The following is a 26,365-nucleotide window of genomic DNA, read 5'->3' on the forward strand; positions in this document are numbered from 1 at the left end:
TTTGTGGTCAAAGACTGTATATCATGCAAATCCACTTATGTAGTATACCTTCTCCAATGTCCCTGCGGATACCAATACGTTGGTCGAACTAAACGCTATCTTAGAGTGAGAATCCTGGAGCATGCTAGGAATATAAAACTAGGATTAGACAACCATAGTGTCTCCAGACACTTTAAGCTAAAACACAACAGTGATGAGAGCAGTCTTCGATTCATTGGTATTCAAACTGTCCCTGCAGGTCGACGGGGGGGAGATAGAGTTAAAATGCTCTCTAGACAAGAAAGTGTTTGGATATATAAATTACAAACACTTTCCCCGTTGGGTTTGAATGAGGAAATAGACGTCTGGTCTTTATACTAATACCGTACAACATATCCGTGTGGCTGAACGAATCTTTGTATTTATAATTTTAGGCACTATACATCCACATGGTCTCCATAACACTTCTAAATGTATCTCTATTGGGATCTAGTCTATGCAAACTATCCTCCCTTTAATCTTACTTCCGCTAGCATAGGAATGTATTTAACATTATACATTTTATGTTGTATTAATCTTTGTTTCTTTTATCTTTTAGCATATGGAATATTGTGTTTAAATAAAGTTTTTTAACCCGTTTCCCATGTTTAGAGGGCTTATCCCTTTAATTTTCCCTCCACTTGATGAGAGGCTGGACTCAAAATAAACAGCCAATCACAAGACAGGGACTGGTATAAGAAGCGCACCTCTAGACACCTCCGATATCCCTGAAGAAGTACTCTAATAGTACGAAACGCGTTGGATAAGAGGGCGCTTCTCTGGACTACCCACTGTGCTTTTGTATCCTGTATACACCCATCACTTCATCCCCGTTCCTGCCCGCTGTCTCCCTGATCGGCTGAGTTCGTGCAGACGCCACCGGATGACGTCACTAGACGCGCGCCTGAATTAGACGTCACACGCCGACACACGCCGTGAGACACAGAGGAAAAGCCTATCTTGCTGTTTCAACAGCCGTGCAGTAGAGGATTCCCATCGGGCTGCTGGAATTGGATGCCGCGAGCCTGCCCCGCTGAACCAACAGCTGTGAAGCAGACGAATTCCACCGGACTGCTGCAGTTGGATGCCGGGTCAATAACACACACCACGGCCGCCTTGATCCATCAGAGGAGAGGGGAAGGAGATTCTACCCACGTGAAGACAACCCATTCCACTCGTGGCTGATTGGTAACATGTCCATATACATGTACTGCCAGTAATTATGCAATCTGATGTACGTGCAATACTCACCTGTTATAATAATATAATTTTATATTCATACTACACTATGAGGTCTTTTGCGCTGTTTCTTTTGTATTTGTTCTTCTAGTTGGTATGTGGAGCCATTCCACGAATACAGCTGCACACCTTCACCAAGTAACAGGTTTATATATTTAATTAATCACTTAATCACTGTAAGATAACACCACTTTGTTCACAATTATTAGAGCGCAGTTAACTTTCTGTTTGTTTTCGAAAACTTCATAGACATTATTATGAACTTGTGAGTAGAGCTCTACTTTGTATCTCTGTCTTTCAAGAGACCTGCACTTTGAATAAATGGGATATCATATGAAATGAACGGGAATAAGGGATGGGTTACATTGCATTTACTGTAGATGAAGGGTGCTGGGGGAGATGATGGTGTGGGGTGCTGGGGGTGATGATGGTGAAGGGTTGTCACGGTGAGATTATGGCAGGCTGTATAGTCACACATAAATATATATAACAGTTGATATATATTTATCACTGGGTCTGAACTGGGACGAGACTTAGATATGATAAAATATAATTTATTCCTTGATAAAGGTGAACACACAATAATGTACAAATAACAGGCAAAATATAGACACACGTAAAATGGAAATGACGAAGCAGTCACATCTGGACTGGCAGTTCATACAGCACTCTTCATAGTCATCAAGACACCAAAGACATGAAAAGCCCTCTGGCAGGAAGACAGTGCATAGCGTTTCTCTCAGCAATCAAGATGGTATAGAACAGACTGAACGCTTGAAGAACTTGAAGAACATGAACAACACTGGATAAGGGCTTGACCACAGATTATATACCTTTTGTGGCCCTATCCTTAACCTTAAGTACAGGTGATTGGTTTTCAATTACCTCCAGCCACTCACTAGCCTGGGAACACATTTTAATCCATGACCCCCTGCTTGTTGGGACATGCGCAGTAGAGCTCTGGGGTCTCATTTCTGAAGCCCCACATTTGCATCAGGAATGCCAGCCAGTCTATCCATTTGGAGTTCTGGCAGGAAAACCTTTGTTGAAAGGTGTGAAATGGGACACTTAAAGACTGCTCTGGTTTGAGCCTCCTCCGCCCTTAGGTAAACAGGGAGGGTGACAAAACCCTTTGAACAATACTTAAGTCCTAGACATTGGGTCGCCTCTAGGGCCATCTGCTATCCTGGTATACAAAAGAATTTCCTCTGGGTTTTACCCATACCTTGAAACACAGTATTAAACATAAAACATAAACGTATTAAAATATCCGGTTCCGCTGGGTCCAGCAGGTCCAAACTTCCCAGTTCTCAATGTCGGAACTGGGACACCATATGGTCCAAAAAGAGACGTGCTACGACCTTCAGAACCGGAGTTACACAAATGCACCTTAAATCATTTTTCATTTTAATACAAAAATCTCCGCTAAAAAGAAATCTCAGCTTTTCACTAAATCCCCATTGAAAACAACGGGCTCCGCCGCCCTGGGTTTCAATGGAGCAACTCCGCCGTTGTAGTCAATGGGGTTTCCTGCCATAGACTTTCAATGGGGAACCGCCGCCATTGAAGTCTATGAGAAAATCCACAAATCTTTACATTCGTCCATACTCCGTCTGGTTGGTCTGAGGGGGCTGGAAATGGGCATGCATTAAAGCCGGAACCTTGGCTACATGTCACCCAAATCCCATCCCTCTGGGCATTCCAGAACCGGAGATATGGACTTACACATTTCAACATTTTACACAGTCATTTTTTTCACCATGCGGCTTTTCCCCCATTAGAATGGTAATGGTAAAAGTCCCGAACTTTCAAGGGGGTCCATACTCCGTCGGGTTCGTCCAAGAGGGTCAAGGATGGTTCTGCAGTGATGCCGGAGCAGTGACTACAGATACCCCAAACCTTGATCCTCTGGTCCCTCCGGAACCGGAGATATGGATTCCTAAATTACAGCATTTCACACTTAGTCATTTTTCGGAGCTATTTCTGCCGCCGCCATTGAAGCCTATGGCGCGACCCGCTCTTCTCGGTTCGACCCTTATTGGGGGTCCAGGATTCGGGGACCCGGTTGTGGTCGAGTGGAGGGAAGCCTAGGAACTAGGGGCAAAAATAATTTTATTTCTAGGTGCTCTAGAACTGTTTATTCCCACGCCAATTAACGTTGAACTTGACTCAAGTGATTTTAACTCTTTTAAAGGACATTGTATCCGCTTTGTAATTTGCGGTCTGGACGGCAGCCAACTCGTTCTTCGAAAGGTACCTCGAGGAATCTCCATTGAAGTCAATGGGCCCATTGACTTTCAATGGGACACCGCCGCTCTCCCTCTCGGACGCCACCTGCTGGTCTTTACAGGAAACAGGACTAAACAGCACAATTCTCTATTGAAATGCATTAAGCCCTAATGGCAGCCAATGGGGACCTGCAAAATGGTGCCTGAAAAGGCGGGAAAGTTACACAAAGGGCTATAATCACTATACCACTATTAACCCTTGTGCTCCCGGATGGATCCCAGTGTGTGTGTGATGCAGACACTGATTAACAATAAAACATGGGGGAACAGGGAATATACATTTTCAGGTTATGACAAGTGTTAAATCACACGTCTGGGCCTCAGCCCAGTTAACCCCTTCTCTCCCTGGTGAGGTTAGAGGGTGGCCAATTGGGGTGTAACCCCTTTAATCCCAGGCCAAATCCTCTCCATCGTCACACCTCCCCTGCTCAATGGGTGCCTGGTGCCCCAGCCGCCTCCCCCAGGCACTGGGGTACCACTGGTGCCCTTGAAGCACTCAACAAGTCCTGAGGGGTTGGCCTGGCAAAATTGTCCTCCGGCATTGTCCAGTACATTGTCCTGGCCACAGTGGATTGTAAAGTCCAGATCTTGTGGAGCAGGGCTCCACCTTGGCTGCCGGGCATTCTCCTTTGCCTCCCTCTGCCCCCCACACCGTGCCTTGAGAACCAAGTCCATGGTAAAGGGGCCCCGGTGCAGTCCAGGCTGCACACTGCCCAGAGACTGGCATGTCTCTGCATCTGCAGGAGACCAGCTATCCAGCACAGACCGTCGCTTTCCTGTCAACCAAGTCTGGGAAAGGGCTATGTCACTATTCTGTAGGGACCCTACCTGCCCTGGCTCTGTGCCAACCTGTAGCTGCTCTGCTATACTCCTGACTCTCCTCCCTGGCTGCCTATCTACCCACAGCCCCTCCTTTGGGAACTCTGGGGAATCTGTCAGGGGGGTCACTCCTGGCCAGTCAGAACAAGGGACCTTCTGCCTACCTAGCCCATCCCTAGCTTCTGCCAGCTCCCTGACACCCCACTGACTTCCTACCTCTCCCTGCTTCCCAGTGTCTCCCTGCCTAGCCTCCCCTAGGCCCAGCACCTCAGCCCCTGCTGATGACTCCTGCTGCTTACCTCCCTGCAGCCCACCTGCACTCCTCTCCTCCCTGGGCAATCCTAACCCAGACCCTGGAACTACCTGAGTGCACCTACCTCCCTGACCTTGTCTCCCCCTTACCAGGGAGGAGCTCTGGGGCATCTCTCCAGATGCAACCGCCTTAGCTCTTGGCTGGCAGGTATCTCTGGGGTGGCACAAACTGGCCACTGCCCATGATACCCCCAGCCCATAGCTAGGCTGCAACAGGGGGTTGCTGATCTGAGACACCCCCTGAGGCTCTGCCAGGGTAATGGGAAATTCTAGCTGCAATACCTGCTGCTTTCCATCCCCGGCTACCACTAGCCCTTTTTCTCCCACTGAGAACTGATGCTGGCTACCTACCTGCAGCCTCCCCTCACTCTCCCTAGCTAATCCTAACCTGGATCCTAGGGACACCTGAGTGAGGCCATCTCCCTGACACTTTCTCCCCATTACCGGAGATGAGCTCAGGGTTGCTGGTGCAGATGCACCCACCTTAGCTTCTGGCTGGCAGGTAATCTGGGGGTGGTCTAACTTTGCCACAACCCCTGGTACCTCCAGCCCATAGCAAGGTTGCAACAGTGGGGCTCTTAACTGAGAGTCCCCTTGCTGCTCCGCCGGGGTAATGGGGAAATCTGGCTGGCTCACTTGCTGCCTTCCCTCCCTGGTTCCCACTGGCCCACCCAACCCTCTCCCAGGCAATCCTACCCTAGAGCTGGGTGCTAACGGGGCTAGCCCCTCTCCCTGAAGCTGTGCCCCCATTACCGGAGATGAGCTCAGGGTTGCTGGTGCAAATGCACCCACCTTAGCTTCTGGCCGGCAGGTAATCTGGGGTGGTCTAACTTTGCCACTGCCCCTGAAATCTGGGGGTGGTCTAACTTTGCCACAACCCCTTTTACCTCCGGCCCATAGCCAGGCTGCAACAGTGGGGCTCTTAACCGAGAGTCCCCTTGCTGCTCCGCCAGGGTAATGGGAAATTCTGACTGCCCTATAAGCTGCCCTTCCTTCCCCTCCCCTGGTGCCCCTATCTCCTGTCACCCCCCAGTCACCCCTAGAGTGAAACAACAGGGTACAGTCATAGGGAAAAATAAGTCAGGGTCAGTCTGCGACTTGGTCTGGCTTACCTCGCTGGTCCCCGCAGAGACCACCGCCTTCGTTGGTCCCAAATGCAGGGGGACTGGATTGGCCGCCGCCGGCAACATCTGGGCCGGTAAGCAACGGGTCACCGCCGCAGCAGCGCCCGGGGTTGGCACAGGGGAAACGATGCAGGACCGGGGTCCCAGGTCTTTGTGGAGAAACACAGCTCCATGCAAACCAGGTAACAAAACCCCCTCCCGCAATCCCTGTCCCTCCCCCACTCAGAAAGGGCTCCGGCACTTTGCCGGAATCGCAGCTCTTCTGCCGCCGCCATGGGCGAGCCCCGGGTAGCTGCCGCAGCAGTACCCCGCGGTGATGCAGGGTCGCCGGCGTGGTTTGTGGGGCTCCGGTCATCGCTGGGAATCGCCGACTCCGCCAAACAATGTGAAACACTCACCTCCCGCACACTCCAACCCTCCCCCCAAATAAAATTGCCGCCGGCAGGATGCCGTAGTGGCGGCTTCTTCTCCGCCGCCGCCGGTTCTCCGCCGGGATCAGGTGGATGGCCGCTGTTCTCCGCCGCTGTTGCTGATGCAGCCCGTCCAGGTTCTCCAGAAGACGTCCCGAGGAGGGTTGTCGCCCTGGCTGGGCGGGAGCCATCAGAGGATGCCGCTAACTGGGTCATCTTTTCCGCAGCTCGTGAGCGCTAGCCCTGAGGGGCTTCTTTGCCCGACCGTGCACGGTCAGGGCACTGGGCATTATTGTGGCCCATTTGTTGGCAGTGCCGAAGCGGCTGCCGGTGCTTCTCCGCCACCGGTGGACTAACCCCGGCAAGGGGCAACGGAGTCCAGAGCGGAGTTGCTTGAGCGCCGGGCTCTGGGAGGGGATAAGCGGGTCGGTGTGGTACTGACGCCAGGAACTGGGTCCACTTCGCCGGGAACCACGTCTTGCCCAACGCACACACCAGTGCTAGCTCTTTCAGGGAAAATGGACGGGCCACTGCAACGGCCGTTACCTCTCCTGGTGCAAGACTGCTGTGGTCTCCGAGACCACCCGCTCCCTCCACAAGTCTCTGCCGTCCCGGAGCTGGGTCCATTCCCTGCTCTCCGGGCGGTTTGATGGTTACAGCGGCTGCAGCTGTGGATCTTTGCTCAGCCTGCCGGGTATCATGCTCACCGATTGCTGTCTCTCTCTCAGCCTTGCTGGCTGCTGGTCCCCGCGCCGACTTGATGCACTCCTCCGGTCTTGGTGCCCGGCTCCAGTCAGACGGATGGCCGGCACTTGGGTTCTGGAGGCAATGCTTCTCACAAGTAGGGGAACAGTGAGGAGGTGCCATATCTTGTGTTATATGTTGTACACTGTGTGTTCAATATCTTTGGTCCCAGGAACTCGCAATTACCATCGAGTTCCCACTATATTACAGTATCCCGCAGAACACTAGTAATACAGGTCCAGTTCAATCCCGACGCTGCCACCAGTTATTATACAAGCCTGTCACGGTGAGATTATGGCAAGCTGTATAGTCACACATAAATATATATAACAGTTGATATATATTTATCACTGGGTCTGAACTGGGACGAGACTTAGATATGATAAAATATAATTTATTCCTTGATAAAGGTGAACACACAATAATGTACAAATAACAGGCAAAATATAGACACACGTAAAATGGAAATGACGAAGCAGTCACATCTGGACTGGCAGTTCATACAGCACTCTTCATAGTCATCAAGACACCAAAGACATGAAAGGCCCTCTGGCAGGAAGACAGTGCATAGCGTTTCTCTCAGCAATCAAGATGGTATAGAACAGACTGAACGCTTGAAGAACTTGAAGAACATGAACAACACTGGATACGGGCTTGACCACAGATTATATACCTTTTGTGGCCCTATCCTTAACCTTAAGTACAGGTGATTGGTTTTCAATTACCTCCAGCCACTCACTAGCCTGGGAACACATTTTAATCCATGCCCCCCTGCTTGTTGGGACATGCGCAGTAGAGCTCTGGGGTCTCATTTCTGAAGCCCCACATTTGCATCAGGAATGCCAGCCAGTCTATCCATTTGGAGTTCTGGCAGGAAAACCTTTGTTGAAAGGTGTGAAATGGGACACTTAAAGACTGCTCTGGTTTGAGCCTCCTCCGCCCTTAGGTAAACAGGGAGGGTGACAAAACCCTTTGAACAATACTTAAGTCCTAGACATTGGGTCGCCTCTAGGGCCATCTGCTATCCTGGTATACAAAAGAATTTCCTCTGGGTTTTACCCATACCTTGAAACACAGTATTAAACATAAAACATAAACGTATTAAAATATCCGGTTCCGCTGGGTCCAGCAGGTCCAAACTTCCCAGTTCTCAATGTCGGAACTGGGACACCATATGGTCCAAAAAGAGACGTGCTACGACCTTCAGAACCGGAGTTACACAAATGCACCTTAAATCATTTTTCATTTTAATACAAAAATCTCCGCTAAAAAGAAATCTCAGCTTTTCACTAAATCCCCATTGAAAACAACGGGCTCCGCCGCCCTGGGTTTCAATGGAGCAACTCCGCCGTTGTAGTCAATGGGGTTTCCTGCCATAGACTTTCAATGGGGAACCGCCGCCATTGAAGTCTATGAGAAAATCCACAAATCTTTACATTCGCCCATACTCCGTCTGGTTGGTCTGAGGGGGCTGGAAATGGGCATGCATTAAAGCCGGAACCTTGGCTACATGTCACCCAAATCCCATCCCTCTGGGCATTCCAGAACCGGAGATATGGACTTACACATTTCAACATTTTACACTTAGTCATTTTTTTCACCTTGCGGCTTTTCCCCCATTAGAATCAATGGTAAAAGTCCCGAACTTTCAAGGGGGTCCATACTCCATCGGGTTCGTCCAAGAGGGTCAAGGATGGTTCTGCAGTGATGCCGGAGCAGTGACTACAGATACCCCAAACCTTGATCCTCTGGTCCCTCCGGAACAGGAGATATGGATTCCTAAATTACAGCATTTCACACTTAGTCATTTTTCGGAGCTGTTTCTGCCGCCGCCATTGAAGCCTATGGCGCGACCCGCTCTTCTCGGTTCGACCCTTATCGGGGGTCCAGGATTCGGGGACCCGATTGTGGTCGAGTGGAGGGAAGCCTAGGAACTAGGGGCAAAAATAATTTTATTTCTAGGTGCTCTAGAACTGTTTATTCCCACGCCAATTAACGTTGAACTTGACTCAAGTGATTTTAACTCTTTTAAAAGGACATTGTATCCACTTTGCGGTTTAAGGTCTGGACGGCAGCCAACTCGTTCTTCGAAAGGTACCTCGAGTAATATCCATTGAAGTCAATGGGCCCATTGACTTTCACTGGGAAACCGCCGCTCTCCCTCTCGGACGCCACCTGCTGGTCTTTACAGGAAACAGGACTAAACAGCACAATTCTCTATTGAAATGCATTGAGCCCTAATGGCGGCTAATGGGGACCTGCAAAATGGTGCCTGAAAAGGCGGGAAAGTTACACAAAGGGCTATAATCACTATACCACTATTAACCCTTGTGCTCCCGGATGGATCCCAGTGTGTGTGTGATGCAGACACTGATTAACAATAAAACATGGGGGAACAGGGAATATACATTTTCAGGTTATGACAAGGGTTAAATCACACGTCTGGGCCTCAGCCCAGTTAACCCCTTGTCTCCCTGGTGAGGTTAGAGGGTGGCCAATTGGGGTGTAACCCCTTTAATCCCAGGCCAAATCCTCTCCATCGTCACAAGTGTGCTGGGGGAGATGATGGTGAAGGGTGCTGAGGGAGATCATGGTGAAGGGTGCTGGGGGAGATGATGATGAGGGGTGCTGGGTGGAGATATGATGTTTTGTGCATTTTTTGTATATCTGCGGTCTCACCAAATAAACTCTATTTTATTCAACAATGTTGTCCTGCCCCGTGGTTTGTTCCAAGAAGGTATAAAGGTGTTAAAAGTGCTGGTCTTCCGTGACAGGCTTTTAATAAAAGAAATGTATAATTTTTAATAATAAATGCTCTTTTACCCGTGCGGCCCGAATCTGTTTTCCGTGGAGCATTTCGGCCCTTCTCACTTTACAGGTTGTGCAGGCCTGGTAGATTAAAGACACACTTGCACACTAGCGCCTCCTATCATTACTGCAGAGTACTACGATTGATGCTAAAATTCAATTTTCTTTCTGTTCGCGTTTCATTAGCAGCTCAGTTCTGGTCACCGCAAAATACAAATAATCACTGGGAATTTAAACTTAGTTTTTGACGGACATGGGGCAGTAATTCTGGCTACATCTGTACTTCACACTATAACAAATATGGGAAGAGTGTCAGCACTTGGGTCAATGTGCTGCTTGGTGTGGAATATATTTGTTCCTTGAATTTGTAGGGGAGAAATGCTAGTTATTGCCACACAGCAGGTAAATTATTTAGTCCTCTGCAGAGATTTATTATGCAGAACGTTAAACCTCTCTCTTAATAAGAGCAATCAAAGCAAATATCCTAGGTGGTATTTTTTACATTTTTTTTAAATAAACCAGTTCTGTTGTATTAGATAGTACCTACTACCTTTTTTTATTTTAAACTTCGACTTTTAATGCTATTTTTAATTAGTTTTAATATACTGAGCATCCTTTGATTTCTATAGCAGGTTTAGCCCAACTCCCCAGCAGTGCGAGATCTGTGCAACACTTTCCTGTTTGTGATCATTTGTTGCCAATATTCCCAGCAGTTTCAGTTGCAAACTGTAACAATAGATCATGTTACCTTAGTAATATAAGAATACATTATAGCTGCTGAGTTACACTGACTGGAGGACTGATTTGAAACCGAAATAGAGCCATTTAGGGAACCCGGGGAAGCAGAATTTTGCTGATCGATCACGGAGAACCAATCGTTCGGCAGCTTAGGTAACTAGTTTTCAATAAATGTAATCAAAGGCTGCATCTTATTATATATTAGTGAAAGCACTGTATGCCTGTCTGCATCTTCCTGTGTCCCTAGGGGAAATCTCATTGGTCCCTTGGGCCTTCCGCCCCCGCACCTCCCATTGGCCTGAGGCGGAGTGACGACACACACACACACACACACACACACACACACACACACACACACACACACACACACACACACACACACACACACACACACACACACACACACACACACACACACACACACACACACACCTCTCTTCCCCCTCGGCCACACATACACTCTCTCTGTCCTCTCTCACCCCCATCACACTCACCTCCCTCCCCGGAGCTCCACTTACCTCCCTCCTGCTCCACTCACCTCTCTCCCGCTCCACTCACCTCCCTCCCGCTCCACTCACCTCCCTCCCGCTCCACTCCCGCTCCACTACCTCCCGCTCCACTCACCTCCCTCCCCGGCGGGGGAACACGCGGCCACCTAAGAGGTGCCCAGGAGACGCTCCACTCACCTCCCTCCCTCTCCACTCCCTCCCGCTCCACTCCACTCCACTCACCTCCCTCCCACTCCACTCCCTCCCGCTCCACTCACCTCCCGCTCCACTCACCTCCCTCGCGGACTAACTAAGATGGCGGCGCACGGAAGGAGAGGTGACGTGTGTGTGTGTCACTGTGTGTGTGTGTCACTGTGTGTGTGTGTCACTGTGTGTGTGTGTTACTGTGTGTGTGTGTGACACTGTGTGTGTGTGACACTGTGTGTATGTCACTGTGTGTGTGTGTGTGTGTGTGACACTGTGTGTCACTGTGTGTGTGTGTCACATGGGGGGGGCAGGAGCGGAGAGAGAGGGGGGAGCGGAGAAACATACAGGGGGAGTGGAGAGGAGAGACCCGGAAATTTTAACCAACCCACCCCCCTCCTGTCCAATGTCCCCCCCTCCTGTCCACTGTCCACCCCCCTCTGTCCACTGCCCCCCTCTGTCCACTGCCCCCCCCCGTCCACTGCCCCCTCCTGTCCGCTCTCCCCCCCTCCTCCCGTCCGCTCTCCCCCCCTCCTCCCGTCCGCTCTCCCCCCCTCCTCCCGTCCGCTCTCCCCCCCTCCTCCCGTCCGCTCTCCCCCCACCCTTCTCCCGTCCGCCCTCCCCCCGCCCTCCCGTCCGCTCTCCCCCCGCCCTCCCGTCCGCTCTTCCCCCGCCCTCCCCCCGCCCTCCCGTCCGCTCTTCCGTCCGCCCTCCCGTCCGCTCTCCCCCCGCCCTCCCGTCCGCTCTCCCCCCTCCCCCTCCTCCTAGCGGGAAATTTAACTCACGGGCAACGCCGGGTCTCTCAGCTAGTATATATATATAACAGAGTGTTGTGAACCGCCATGACCATTATTTATTTATTTACCGACGGTTCGCGCATGCGCAATGGCTCCACTGCTCGTTTTCATTATGTACCTTCTCCCTGCACTGCCGGACAGCTCGCGCATGCGCAGATAGGCTGTTTGGGCTACAGGCGCCCAGTACTCTATCTGAATTACGCGACAGAAGTTAATGCATACATAAACAGCTTCCCTTTACTGATACATGTGCAGGGAGTGTGTTCTACATGTTAGTGTCACTTTAGAGGTCTAGTTAACATCTGCTGGTCTGACAATAATGTGCTGATCCTGCATTGAGCATGTAAGTTAATCAATTGTATTTAATAATGTGGTGCACCTGTTTGTCATGATTTGGGAAGGTACTTATATGTGTTCTATTTCACTCTGTCTGTACATCACCTGGAGGACCGAAACGTTGGTTTTTATGTCTCACTAAATACAAAATCTTTTGACTACCTCGTGGAGTGCTGCCTTTGATATTCGGTCACACGGTATCGTATTACATATATATATATATATATATATATATATATATATATATATATATATATATATATATATATTGAATGCCTCTTTATCTACTTTTCCTCATGATGAATTAAATGTCAACTTCCAAAGATTAAATCAGTGAAACGTGCTTGTTTTGAACCCAAAAATCAGTTTGGAAAGGAGAAGTGCTATATTGTATAAGTGCAGTGAGGTACACTGACTAGACGGGGTACTTGGACCTGGTGCCATTACTATAGCCAGAAAGAGATCTGGCTCCATGACACTTTGTAAGCCGTTACCTGACTTCCAGAGAGCAGCCGGAGTCGTCCATGCTGTCCCGGGGCTGCCTGTCCCGGGGTGCTGGGGGCTGCCTGTCCCGGGGTGCTGGGGGCTGCCTGTCCCGGGGTGCTGGGGCTGCGCGGAGCCTCCCCTCAAGAGCACCCGCAGCGTTTGTTACATCAGTTGCTAGGAGACACAAACCACCAAATCCTATTGGATAAGTCGCCGAGCATTGTGATTGGTGAGTATAGGGGGCGTAACTATGTGTATGTGCAACTGCAGTTTTCCCAAACAAAACATGGCCGCTGAGGCCTCAGTAATAACGCGAGTGAAACCGTTCTCGCGCAGTGTGGAGTGGCGCATGCGCAGCCGGCCCGCCCCACGCCGCGCATGCGTGCTCTGCTTGTTTTCCCGGTCGCCATTCCGCAGTGGACAATGGACTCTTCACTCCTCAGTATCTGTGGCGGTTGTGACCATTTCAGGTTTCCAGAAACAACGAGGACCGCTTTTTAGTACCGAGGAAGCTGGGGACCCAGGGCCGCCCGGTCTGCAGGTGAGGAGCATCGGTCATTATAGTGATTACAGTGCGAGGCGCTGCCGGGAAATGCATCACTACACAGGGTAATCTGCTGCCGGGAAATGCATCGCTATACACAGGGTAATCTGCTGCCGGGAAATGCATCGCTATACAGGGTAATAAGTAAACTCGCGTACTCCAGGAGCGACTCGTCCTGTGGCGGAGGCTCCGTGCGGGTTATATCCGCACAGCGACGTGTCCCATGCACAGGCGCTATAATATGAAACCGCTGCACCGGTTTGTCACCGCTGCCTCTGCTCTTCCGGTTATTATTTGTAGCGGGGTAGTGCGCCCATAACGGGTGTGTGCTGCTCACATTGTGACTGCTGCAGAGAACAGCCTCATATTCCCTGTTTATAATCCACGAGTTTTACACCACCACCTCAGCGCTAACTTTGGTACAATGGGGGGTCCAAAATGGCAGCACTCAGTCAAAATGGAGGGCCCTGGGGTCCATTGTGTGATGGGGGGAGGGGGGGCAGCATACACAGGTTTAAAGCAGCATATACAGGTTTAAAGCAGCAAAACGTGACATCTTTGGTCACTTTACTGTTTATCATAATTTGTTGCAAATGTTCCCAGTAGTTTGAGTTCTAAACTGTAACAATAGATAATGTTACCTTAGTAATATAGGGATACATGGTAGCTGCTGAGTTACGACTGAAGCAGCCATTTAGTTAGGCACACAATCAGGATTTTGACCGATTTTATAGCAGGAGCACCAAATGATTTCCAGCTTAGGTCAGAATGTAGAATTCATTGTCACATGCTTTACATATAAAAATGGAGAAAAGGGGGGTGTTATTATTGCTGCTTTAACATTCCACATTTAAATGAATATCAACGCAAGACTATAGAAATCAAGGGATACCGGCGCCTAATATGTCCAATAAGGTGGATTCTTTGATCCAATGTAGATAGTTCAAATTTCGGAATGATCAGCAAACTGTTGGTATTCTGATGACCAGATGCAACCTCATTCGTTGGATGTGGAACATGTAATGAAATAAAAATATATTTAGTGCAACAACAGCTATTACATTACAGACAGAAACACACAGGACATACCAACACCACAAACAGGACAAGCAAACAGCAAACAGGACTAACAACTACAAAAGCAAAGCTATAAGTAAAATTAGTTTAATATAACTAGATAGATAAAAGGTTGTGGACAATAGCAGGAACAGCATCCGGTTGGGTAAAATCCGAGTAACACTCACAGGACGGCTGAAAGTTATAAGCAATGTGCATCCAATATGCTTGTAGATTCTCTCTGCCACATGAAAGGAATTAGCAATTGTGAGAAGCAGCAGAGGAGTTACGATCGCCGTCCCTTCCAATATCGCCAGAAGGTCTTGCCTGCTTGTGACGCACGTCCGGTGACGTCACTACCAGTCCCGAATTGACACGGGACGTGGAGAAGCACGCCAGATACTATCCTTTCTGGTCTGAGGAACCGAGGCATACGGGAGAGGTTACGGTGAACTGGAAGCCCTGCTAATTCCTTTCATGTGGCAGAGAGAATCTACAAGCATATTGGATGCACATCTTATACTATATTAGTGAAAGCACTGTATGTTTGCCTGCCAGCCTGCCTGCCTGCCTGGATGTCCGGTGTCCCTAGGGGAAATCTCATTGGTCCCTTGGTCCGCCCCCGCACACCTCTCATTGGCCTGAGGCGGAGTGACGGGCCAAAGGACACACAGGGACACACACACACAGGGACACACACACACAGGGACACACACTCTCCCCCGTCAGTTGGACCGCAGCTCACCTTCCACACCCCCCCCCTCCTCTCCCGGTGCCCCTCCTCTCCCGGTGCCCCTCCTCTCCCGGTGCCCCTCACTCTCCCGGTGCCCCTCACTCTCTCCCCCCTCCCCACCTCACCCAAATCCCCACGCTCAGCAACATCCCCAGCCGCACCATCACCCTCACCGTGCGCCGCGGAGGAAGCGCGGCCCTGCTGCTCAGCAGCAAACTCCAGGCTCCTCCCCCCTCACGGCGCGGCCCTCCTGCTCTCCCCCTCACGTGCGCCGCTACCGGAGAGGGGAAGCGGCGCGGGACTCCCCATCACGTGCGCCGCTACCGGAGAGGGGAAGCGTCGCGCGACTCCCCATCACGTGCGCCGCTACCGGAGAGGGGAAGCGGCGCGGGACTCCCCATCACGTGCGCCGCTACCGGAGAGGGGAAGCGCGGCGCGGGACTCCCCCTCACGTGCGCCGCTACCGGAGAGGGGAAGCGCGGCGCGGGACTCCCCCTCACGTGCGCCGCTACCGGAGAGGGGAAGCGCGGCGCGGGACTCCCCCTCACGTGCGCCGCTACCGGAGAGGGGAAGCGCGGCGCGGGACTCCTGCCACTCTTGCCCCCCCCCCCCAGCTTCCCGAACTCACCTCCTGCCCCAGCCAGATGCCACGGGGTCAAGGTAAGTCACACACCGTCTCCCACCCACGCACTGTCACCCAGTCACCCACACACCCACCCAGTCACTTTCACCCACCCAGTCACCCACCCACTCAGTCACCCACCCACTCAGTAACCCACCCACCCACTCACTTAGTCACCCATAAACTCACTTAGTCACCCACCCACTCACTCAGTCACCCACCCACTCAGTCACCCACCCACTCACTCAGTCACCCACCCACCCAGTCACCCACTCAGTCACCCACACACCCACCCAGTCACCCACTCAGTCACTTTCACCCAGTCACCCACTTTCACCCAGTCACCCACCCACTCAGTCACCCACCCACTCAGTCACCCACCCACTCAGTCACCCACCCACTCAGTCACCCACCCACTCAGTCACCCACCCACTCAGTCACCCACTCACTCAGTCACCCACTCACTCAGTCACCCACTCACTCAGTCACCCACTCACTCAGTCACCCACTCACTCAGTCACCCACTCACTCAGTCACCCACTCACTCAGTCACCCACTCACTCAGTCACCCACTCACTCAGTCACCCACTCACTCAGTCACCCACTCACTCAGTCACCCACTCACTCAGTCACCCACTCACTCAGTCACCCACTCACTCAGTCACCCACTCACTCAGTCACCCACTCACTCAGTCACCCACTCACTCAGTCACCCACTCACTCAGTCACCCACTCACTCAGTCACCCACTCACTCAGTCACCCACTCAGTCACCCACTCACTCAGTCACCCACTCACTCAGTCACCCACTCACTCAGTCACCCACTCACTCAGTCACCCACTCACTCAGTCACCCACTCACTCAGTCACCCACTCACTCAGTCACCCACTCACTCAGTCACCCACTCACTCAGTCACCCACTCACTCAGTCACCCACTCACTCAGTCACCCACTCACTCAGTCACCCACTCAGTCACCCACCCAGTCACCCACCCAGTTACTTTCACCCAGTCACCCACCCACCCACTCAGTCACCCACCCACTCAGTCACCCACTCAGTTACCCACCCATTCAGTCACCCAGTCACCCATTCAGTCAGTCACCCATTCAGTCAGTCACCCAGTCACCCACCCATTCAGTCAGTCAGTCACCCACTCACCCACCCACTCACTCAGTCACCCACCCAGTCAGTCAGTCACCCACCCACTCAGTCACCCACTCACCCACTCACCCACCCAGTCAGTCACCCACTCACCCACCCAGTCAGTCACCCACTCACCCACCCAGTCAGTCACCCACTCACCCACCCAGTCAGTCACCCACTCACCCAGTCAGTCAGTCACCCACTCACCCACCCAGTCAGTCACCCACTCACCCACCCAGTCAGTCACCCACTCACCCAGTCAGTCAGTCACCCACTCACCCACCCAGTCACCCACTCACCCACCCAGTCAGTCACTCACCCACCCAGTCAGTCACCCACCCACCCAGTCAGTCACCCAGTCACCCATTCACCCACCCAGTCAGTCTCCCACTCACCCACCCAGTCAGTCTCCCACTCACCCACCCAGTCAGTCTCCCACTCACCCACCCACCGACCCAACTCACCCACCCAACCACCGACCCAAAGTCACCCACCGACCCAAAGTCACCCACCCACTGACCCAAAGTCAAACCGACCCAAAGTCACCCACCCACCGACCCAAAGTCACACACCCACCGACCCAAAGTCACACACCCACCGACCCAAAGTCAAACCGACCCAAAGTCACCCACCCACCGACCCAAAGTCACCCACCCACCGACCCAAAGTCAAACCGACCCAAAGTCACCCACCCACTCAGTCACCCACCCACCCACTCAGTCAAGTGTCACACACCCACCCAGTCACCCACACACTCAGTCACCCACCTAGCTGTCAAGGGGGGGGGGGGGAAGCCTAACCCTGTCGTACGCCCCCCAAAATTATATCCCGGGCAACGCCGGGTCTCTCAGCTAGTTGCTTATAACTTTCAGCCGTCCTGTGAGTGTTACTCGGATTTTACCCAACCGGATGCTGTTCCTGCTATTGTCCACAACCTTTTATCTATCTAGTTATATTAAACTAATTTTACTTATAGCTTTGCTTTTGTAGTTGTTAGTCCTGTTTGCTGTTTGCTTGTCCTGTTTGTGGTGTTGGTATGTCCTGTGTGTTTCTGTCTGTGTAATGTAATAGCTGTGTTGCACTAAATATATTTTTATTTCATTACATGTTCCACATCCAACGAATGAGGTTGCATCTGGTCATCAGAATACCAACAGTTTGCTGATCATTCCGAAATTTGAACTATCTACATTGGATCAACCTAATTGGACATATTAGGCGCCTGTATCCCTTTTATTGTACCATCAGATTGTCATCAGGCTGCCTAGCTTGCCACTAGGGCCACCCTCATAATAGGGTTGTATTTATTATCTCCGTTAGCGCTAATATACATCACCCCCTTTTTTTCTACAAGATTATAGAAACAATAATTACTATTACTTTGTTAATACTTATCACACCCAAACCCGTTGTTTCAGTCCACAAGGGCACCTTCATGAGGGGTATACTGATCCCCCCCTGGGGACAAAAATGTCAGGGCTGGGTGTGATATGTATGTATTAATAAAGTAATATCTTTATTTTTCTATAATCTTGTGTTGTATTCATATCAATTTGGAATGTTACAGGTGTGTAGATGTAAGAGCAAAACAGATCCAGCACACTTGGACTTACACCAAGTGAATTTATTAAGATGATCAACGTTTTTGTCCTCGTTGGTACCTTTGTCAAAATGTGTGTTTGTATATATATCTCCTTCTCCAACACATTATAATTTATGTGCCTCACTGCTTAACCTGCTGTTACGCTTCCCAAATAGCAAGCTGATTGGCCCTTCATACCTTGCCTTGATCAAGTCACAGCTTGAAAATGTCGCTTTAATGTCAAAATAGCCTTGTTGCGTAGACTGGTATCGAGTGGTAGCATCTGGTGCCAGTTTTTTTTTTGTTTGTTCTACGGCTGTGGCGCTCATGCTTGAGAACGGTGACATCACCAACTCTCTAAGCATGAGCGTTAGGCTGTCCTGCTGAATTTTGTGGGGGGTGGGGGGGTGCGCCGAATAAGGGAGGAGCGTGTCATTGACTGGATCGGGCTGCTGTGTGCATTTACTGGTGCTGATTCGTTGCTGAAGGGTCATGTGACCCTTCTGAGCGCTTGGAAATCAGATTTCCATGTCTCTCCAAGCCCTTAGCATTGGGAAGCCTATGTGCACGAGCGCACATTAAAGTGAGCGCGCCAAGATTGTGTCTCGGCAGCGTGGCCGCAGACTAAGGCCGAGTCCATACAAGGACAGGCTGCGCTGAGCCGTGCGGACGCTCCGCGCTGAGCCCCTGCATCCTCAATGAGGATGCCTTGAGAGGGGGCTCACGCGAGCGTCCGCAGGCGTGCTGAGGCGCTGGAATTTTCAGCCGACAGCCTAGCTGTTTTTCAGCGCGCTGTCGGCTGAAAACATCCAATCAGCCTGAAGCAGCATCAACGTCACGGCGCCGTGACGTTGACGTCAGTGCGTCGTGGGCGATTGGCCCAGCGACGTCACTGCCCCGCCTCCAACCACCTCCCCCCCCGGCTCCCTTCGCGCACGCTGGCTCGCCTACAAGTCCATGCAATCGCGCAGACTTCAGCAGGCGAGCTTCAGCGTCAGCGCGGCTCCGCTCTGATCAAGCCTCTATGGCCCCGGCCTAAGGCTAAGGTCCCATTGCACGCGTCCGCACGGCTGGCTTGCTTGCCGGCGGCGCGTGCAACTCGCTGTACCGCGATCTGCGGTCTACAGGATACTTTTCTCGGAGCGGGGTGGGCGTGGCCAAACGGGTCGGGGGGGGCGCGGCCATGACGTGAGGGGGCGCGGCCATGACGTGAGGGGCCGGAGCGGGAGGTGGGCGGGAGTGGGAGGATTGACAGGGAGGGGTGGCTTGAGCGGAGGGACCCGCTACTCTTCCCCCCCCCTCCCTCCACGGGCTGCCACGGACTGCAGGTAAGTAAAAAAAACACACGCAGGCAGGCACACACACACAGACAGACAGACACAGGCACGCACGCACTCATACACACACACACACACACACACACAGACAGAGACAGGCACGCACACAGACAGGCACACACATACACACACACAGGCAGGCACTCACGCACTCAGACACACACACAGAGAGGCACTCACGCTGCTTTCACTCCACACTCCTCCCCGCTCCCCGAAGCCTCTCCTCCTCCCGCAGCCTCCCCTCCCCATTGGCTCACAGCCACACCACGTGACGCGTCGAAGCTAGGAAACACCATTCTGTGGTGTCTCCTAGCGGCTGACGCACCACAGCGTGTAGTCAGCTGTGCAGCCAGTGGGGACCGGGACCGGCTCGCAAGGATTCCCCTGCTGGTGGGGAACTCGCTACATTGCCGCCCGCGCCAACGAGCGCAGCGGGTCCCAGGCCTAATAGTGGAAACATGAAAAAGCCGCTATCGGTGCATTTTCATGAGCAGCCTTTCGGCTTCCATGCTGGTCACCCTGTTTTACTTTTTGCCCTTGGTCTTCTGTTATGGTTCCTAGTGACTGCACTTGTAATACAGCAGGTGTGGGCAACTCTAGTCCCCAAGGGCCACCAACAAGTATGTTTTGTATGTATAATCTTTCTTTATATAGCGAAAAGAGGATGTGTGCGCTCTAAACTAAAAGTGATTTTTTTATCAGAGGTGAATTAAATATATAGGAGCACCAATTGTTAAAACAATTTAAGGGTATATTAAATGTGGAGGCTCCAACCATGTGACGTGCAGCCAGTAAATAATGATGGCTCAGTGCATCAGAAGAGAGATTAGAAAGACAGAAACCAATTGAACAATAAAAAATAAAAATGCACATATAAATGAGATTCCTCAAATGATATAGTGATACACTGTTGCAATATTACCAGACCCGCAGGATGGTTGAGGGGTTAAAGAGGAACACAAAAGAATGGCGAGTTCAATTGTAATGTCAGGACCACTTTATGTAGATAAAAAGTGAACATCCAGTCTTCAATGATGCTAGCAGGGAGCTCTGTTCAGAGGGAGCGGTTTTTGGACTCCATCAAATAAATGTAGACTTCCTATTTCAAGCTGACACTCACAGCACAGTAGAAGCATGTTGGCTCCGGTAGGGTATGCGCCCGCTCCCGGTGTTAGGCGCATACCCTACCGGAGTCTATTCCCCCTCACGGCGCAGTGAATGCTGGGTCCGCATCAGAAGTCTGTTTTAGAGCCGATTTCCCTGCTGTTATAGGACTTTTTCTAACACCGGGAGCGGGCGCATACGCCAACCTGCTTCTACTGTGCTGTGAGTGTCAGCTTGAATAGAAGTCTACCTTTATTTGATGGAGTCCAAAAACCGCTCCCTCTGAACAGAGCTCCCTGCTAGCATCATTGAAGACTGGATGTTCACTTTTTATCTACATAAAGTGGTCCTGACATTACAATTGAACTCGCCATTCTTTTGTGTTCCTCTTTAACCCCTCAACCATCCTGCGGGTCTGGTAATATTGCAACCGTGTATCACTATATATTTGAGGAATCTCATTTATATGTGCATTTTTATTTTTTATTATTCATTTGCTTTTCTGCAATCATTTTCTAAAGTCGTTATTTTCATGGACATTTTTGCGCTGGTTTCTGTCTTTCCTAATCCTTTTTTATATAGCGCCATTTATGTACATAGCGCTTCACAGCAGTAATACACGTGACATAATATAACACAGTGGGAATAAGTGCATCAGACATGAGTTTGCCGTCAGTGCTGAAGCAGGGATATCCTGAAAACGTGGCCTGTTGGTGCCCCTTGATGACTGACTGACTGGAGTTACCCACCGCTGTCCTAGAGCGATATAACTACTTGAGTTTGTCATACCCTTTGAAGGACCGACTTTAAAAGGGCACATTTTTCATAAAGTGTTGCCCACAAGAGCAAGTTTGTGTTGGAGAATGTAGCTCTTTAATTTAAAAAAAAACACAGGATTTAAGGGTTTTCCAGAAACAAATAAGCTGTCTGGTTATGCTATAAAGCTGGAGGGGGAATGAGACTACTCAATTGAAATGGTAGAAAAAGCCTCTTAACTCCATTACTGTAAAAGCGGGCCATGCCTTGCAATTTCTCTCTGGGAGTTAAGGGGTTAATCATAATGATACTGTACTATTAAGATTTATGTGTTTTTTTATTTTATTTTTATTATTATTTATACAACCTAATGCATAGTATTTCTTCTAGTCTTCAGGTACTCTGCATGGACCACTTTGGGGACATTTCCAAAGTTTCAGCTTCATCTGCACAATGTTCCACTTTCACTCCAGTTAATTCCTACTACCACGTGGCCGGTAAGATAATTAATCGCACTTTTCATATCCGCATTGTTTGGCAATAGGTGTACAATGGGCACCTGTTGGGGCTCGGTGCTGACTCTTGCGTAGCTCACCCAATCAACCACGAATTCTGTAAACTTTGCGTAACACTGATCAATGAATGCTTGTTTGAAGATCCTCTTGTCCCATTGCTGTTCGCTTGAGAAATAAAAAGATGCTTGTTTTTGCCAGGTAACAAGTAATTTCTGGAATACCATAGAGAAAAAGAGCAGCATCTCTATCCACTGTAATGGCCTCAAGACAGCCTGATGTACCTGGTAATCTTGCTTCTTCTTACTCGTTGTTCTCCTGGGGAAAAAATGGTATTGTTATGAAGTTGGTGCACTTCTTTGTGTAGCAGGGGAGAAGCTGGAATATGTATCGCATTGTTATGTTGAGTCTAAACCTTTAGCATTATTAACTGAAGTCTTAAATAGACTACAATACTACCTATCACTTTAAGGACCCACATTCAATATTCTATAAAGCAGTCATTGCTTGTTAGGGACAATTTCATCTTCATGCACCTGGGATCAAGGGGAAAATTGTTACAGCCTATTAAGTAGGGGTTAGAGATTTGTTACTGACGCGTTTTGTCTCAGACATGCTAGCAGTGGCAGTGTTAGAAAAACAAGTTCCTAAGAAGCGAAATGGCAGCCTGTAGAACAGTTTGGAACAAACTCTTATGTATAAACTTGTCTAGTCAATTTAAATTTTTGAGTCTGTCATGCAATACCTTTTATTGGGAAGTTTACAGTTTATTTTAACAACAAGCACAACAGTCTTGAGTCTGCATAGATAATGGGGAATATGTATTTTCAAGGCATCGTCTTGATTGAAAGCTGCTTCTCCATCTTTTTTGGTCTTGTGTAACTTGAGCCTGTTCTGCAACATTATTGGTATAATTCTTGATCCTTTTTTTGCACCTAGAATATCATTTTGTATTCATATGACACCTTTTTGTTTTTCAAAAACCAATTCTATTTCATGCAGCTACATCTGGGGTGAATAATTAGTACCATGCTTAAGATGTTTTAAACTGCAGCCACATAACTGGGAGATGGGAACATTACCATTCACCTACAATTAATAAAGCCGGGGACAAGGAGATAAAGTGACTTGTCTAACATTCGGCTGAGTCACCGCTGGCGCTGAGCTCGCTTGGAGTTTACCTTCAATGTTGATCAGCACATCCCCTCTCCCGCTGTGCTCGCGCGCTCATGCGCGTGCACACACGCTCTCCCATGCGTTCTGCTTGGGGAGACAAGGGAGAGACACTTTCGTGCTGAGAGTAGGGTCACATGACCCTGCTCTAACGAATGGGAGAGAGGGGGCGTGTTCTACTCTGCTGTCACACACTGACACTGAATTCAGCAACACTGAATTCAGCAGAGAGAAGTGGAAAGGGGGGCAAACGGACAAGGGGGGGCGGGGCAAACGGACAAGGGGGGGGGCGGGCAAACGGACAGAGGTCGGTGGGGCGGGCAAACGGACAGAGGGGGTGGGGCGGGCAAACGGACAGAGGGGGTGGGGCAGGCAAACGGACAGAGGGGGTGGGGCGGCAAACGGACAGAGGGGGTGGGGCGGGCAAACGGACAGAGGGGGGGGGGCAAACTGACAGAGGGGGGGGGGCAAACGGACAGAGGGGGGGGGGCAAACGGACAGAGGGGGGGGGGGCAAACGGACAGAGGGGGGGGGCAAACGGACAGAGGGGGGGGGCAAACGGACAGAGGGGGGGGGCAAACGGACAGAGGGGGGGGGCAAACGGACAGAGGGGGGGGGCAAACGACAGAGGGGGGGGGGCAAACGGACAGAGGGGGGGGCAAACGGACAGAGGGGGGGGGGGCAAACGACAGAGGGGGGGGGGCAAACGGACAGAGGGGGGGGGGGCAAACGGACAGAGGGGGGGGGGCAAACGGACAGAGGGGGGGGGGGCAAACGGACAGAGGGGGGGGGCAAACGGACAGAGGGGGGGGGCAAACGGACGGCTGCAATGTGGTGGGGGGGCAAACGGACAGGGGGGGCGGCCAACGGACAGAGTGGGGGGGGGGGGCGGCCAACGGGACAGAGTGGGGGGGGGGGCGGCCAACGGACAGAGTGGGGGGGGGGGGGCGGCCAACGGACAGAGTGGGGGGCGGCCAACGGACAGAGTGGGGGGCGGCCAACGGACAGAGTGGGGGGCGGCCAACGGACAGAGTGGGGGGCGGCCAACGGACAGAGTGGGGGGCGGCCAACGGACAGAGTGGGGGGGGGGGGGCGGCCAACGGACAGAGTGCGGGGGGGGGCGGCCAACGGACAGAGTGGGGGGGGGCGGCCAACGGACAGAGTGGGGGGGGGGGGGGGGGCGGCCAACGGACAGAGTGGGGGGGGGCAAACGGAGGGCTGCAGTGTGGTGGGGGGGGCAAACGGAGTGGTGTGGTGGGGGAGAAGGGAGAGAGAGGGGGAGAGGGAAACACAGACATCCCCTATACAGCCAATGATACACCCCTCCTGCAATAGCCATGCCCCCCCCCCCCCCACTCCTGCTCTAAAAATGTTGCAGGACAGCGATTGCTCATGCTTGGAGAGCTGGTGACATCACCGCTCTCCAAGCATGAGCGAGCTCAGCAGCAGCGTGGCCACAGCCTTAGATTGTAGGTTATACAGGTATTCAGTTTTCAGCATTGTGTATGCAAGTCAGAATGCTTAGGTGGTTGTATCCCCTTTGGTGCTGGAGAGGTCTGCAATATCTGAGATGCTGATTGAATCCTGTAGCAGGCCCCTTAAGCAGCAATAGGGAAAACCGAGAAAACCTAAATGATGGGTTAAAATAAGATGGTACGGGGGGGTCCAGTCTCCGCACTCAAGACCAAATGGCCAGTTTTTGAGGACCATGCATACTAAAGCAAGTTGCACTATAGATAATTAGTGCTAAATTTAAGTATCTGTTAATTGGGTAAATCTGGCCTGTTTGCCCTTGAGGACTGAGCTTGCACTCCCCTGCATTAGGCTGTAGTTGTAAAAAAGATGTCTGTGAGGCACCGTCTGTAGTAGAACTGAACGGTGAGTGGTGGGCTCTCTGTCCTCAGCCATTGAGCACGGCTCAGGTGGGCTACTGGGGAAGCTGTCTCTGCCCATCGGGATGCACCGTCGAGCTTTCAGCTATGACGATGCGCTGGAGGACACCACACCGATGACTCCGCCCCCCTCAGACATGTGCAGTAACATCCTGTGGAGACAGCCAATCATTCCGGAGCGCAAGTATCAGATGCTCTCCAAGGTATGCTGAGGAGCAGCTCTTCTCCCTTCCCATTTTGGTGTCTCCACTTGCACTTCTGCGTGAACTAATTGAACCAAAGTTTATTAACCCCTTTGTTGCCAGAGAGATTAAAGAGCACTAGAGATTTCACTGGTATAATAAAACCTCAATCCCACTAAGACATCTGACTCCATGTTTGAGGAATTTGGAGTTGCAGCCATCTTTGAATTGTGATAAGTCTGTCTGTATTCCCCCCCCCCCCCCCCCCCCCAAATATCAACCATGGGGTAGGTGATTGTCCAATTTGAAGAGAAACCCCTCCTCCCCCCCCCCCCAAAAAAAAACAAAGACAAACCCCCAACATTATTTGTACCAAGAAAGTGAGACTCCTGCTTACACACAGCGCTTTTGGCCCTAAGGGTATAAAAAGTCCCAGCAGTGAAGGGGCATTGAGAAGCACATTACAGAGAATATTTCATGCTCATGACGTAATAGTTTTGTTTTTTCTTCTGTCTTTACACTTATCTGTCCCACTCTCCATCGTCTTGTGCAGGTTGATGATGGGGAAAGTAACCTGCCCCTGCCTGCTATTCCCCCCTCTTCCAATGAAAAGGTCCCTGTGGTGAAAACTAAAGCCACCTCTATCATCATGAACTCTCTCATGACAAGTAAGGATGTCACTTCACTGATTAGAAAACATTTAATCTTTTAACTACTATATCTGTGGCTATAATGTGATGCACATTATAGCCACATAAGAATCCCTGTAACAGCATATGAGGTCCTATTTACTAGGGTATGATGCACCTTATTGCCAGTTAACTCCAATTTCTCATCGCTAATCTCCAATCGCTAATCGCAAATCTCCTAATCGCTAATCGCTAATCGCTAATCTCCAATCGCTAATCGATAATCTC

General features: G+C 50.9%; 2 protein-coding genes across 3 annotated transcripts in view; one reads left to right on the plus strand and one right to left on the minus strand.

The window, feature by feature from the left end:
* The window catches only part of CFAP43 (cilia and flagella associated protein 43), a 127,229-nt gene extending 114,236 nt beyond the window's left edge, over positions 1-12,993 (minus strand). The window contains exon 1 of the mRNA XM_075600874.1: positions 12,820-12,993. Coding sequence (XP_075456989.1) covers positions 12,820-12,851 — 32 coding nt within the window. The 5' untranslated portion in view covers positions 12,852-12,993. The remainder of the gene's footprint in view (positions 1-12,819) is intronic.
* Positions 12,994-13,185: 192 nt separating this feature from the next.
* KIAA1191 (KIAA1191 ortholog) overlaps positions 13,186-26,365 on the plus strand; it is a 21,145-nt gene continuing 7,965 nt past the window's right edge. Inside the window, exons 1-5 of one of the 2 annotated variants that reach the window (XM_075600880.1) lie at positions 13,187-13,352; positions 22,080-22,186; positions 22,403-22,488; positions 25,279-25,469; positions 26,002-26,116. In XM_075600880.1, the coding sequence (XP_075456995.1) occupies positions 22,461-22,488; positions 25,279-25,469; positions 26,002-26,116 (334 nt within the window). In that variant the 5' untranslated portion in view covers positions 13,187-13,352; positions 22,080-22,186; positions 22,403-22,460. Of the gene's footprint in view, positions 13,353-22,079; positions 22,187-22,402; positions 22,489-25,278; positions 25,470-26,001; positions 26,117-26,365 lie in introns of both variants that reach the window. The other variant, XM_075600881.1, reaches the window with a different exon arrangement.

This window comes from Ascaphus truei, chromosome 5 (assembly GCF_040206685.1).
Source record: "Ascaphus truei isolate aAscTru1 chromosome 5, aAscTru1.hap1, whole genome shotgun sequence".
Lineage (NCBI taxonomy): Eukaryota > Metazoa > Chordata > Amphibia > Anura > Ascaphidae > Ascaphus > Ascaphus truei.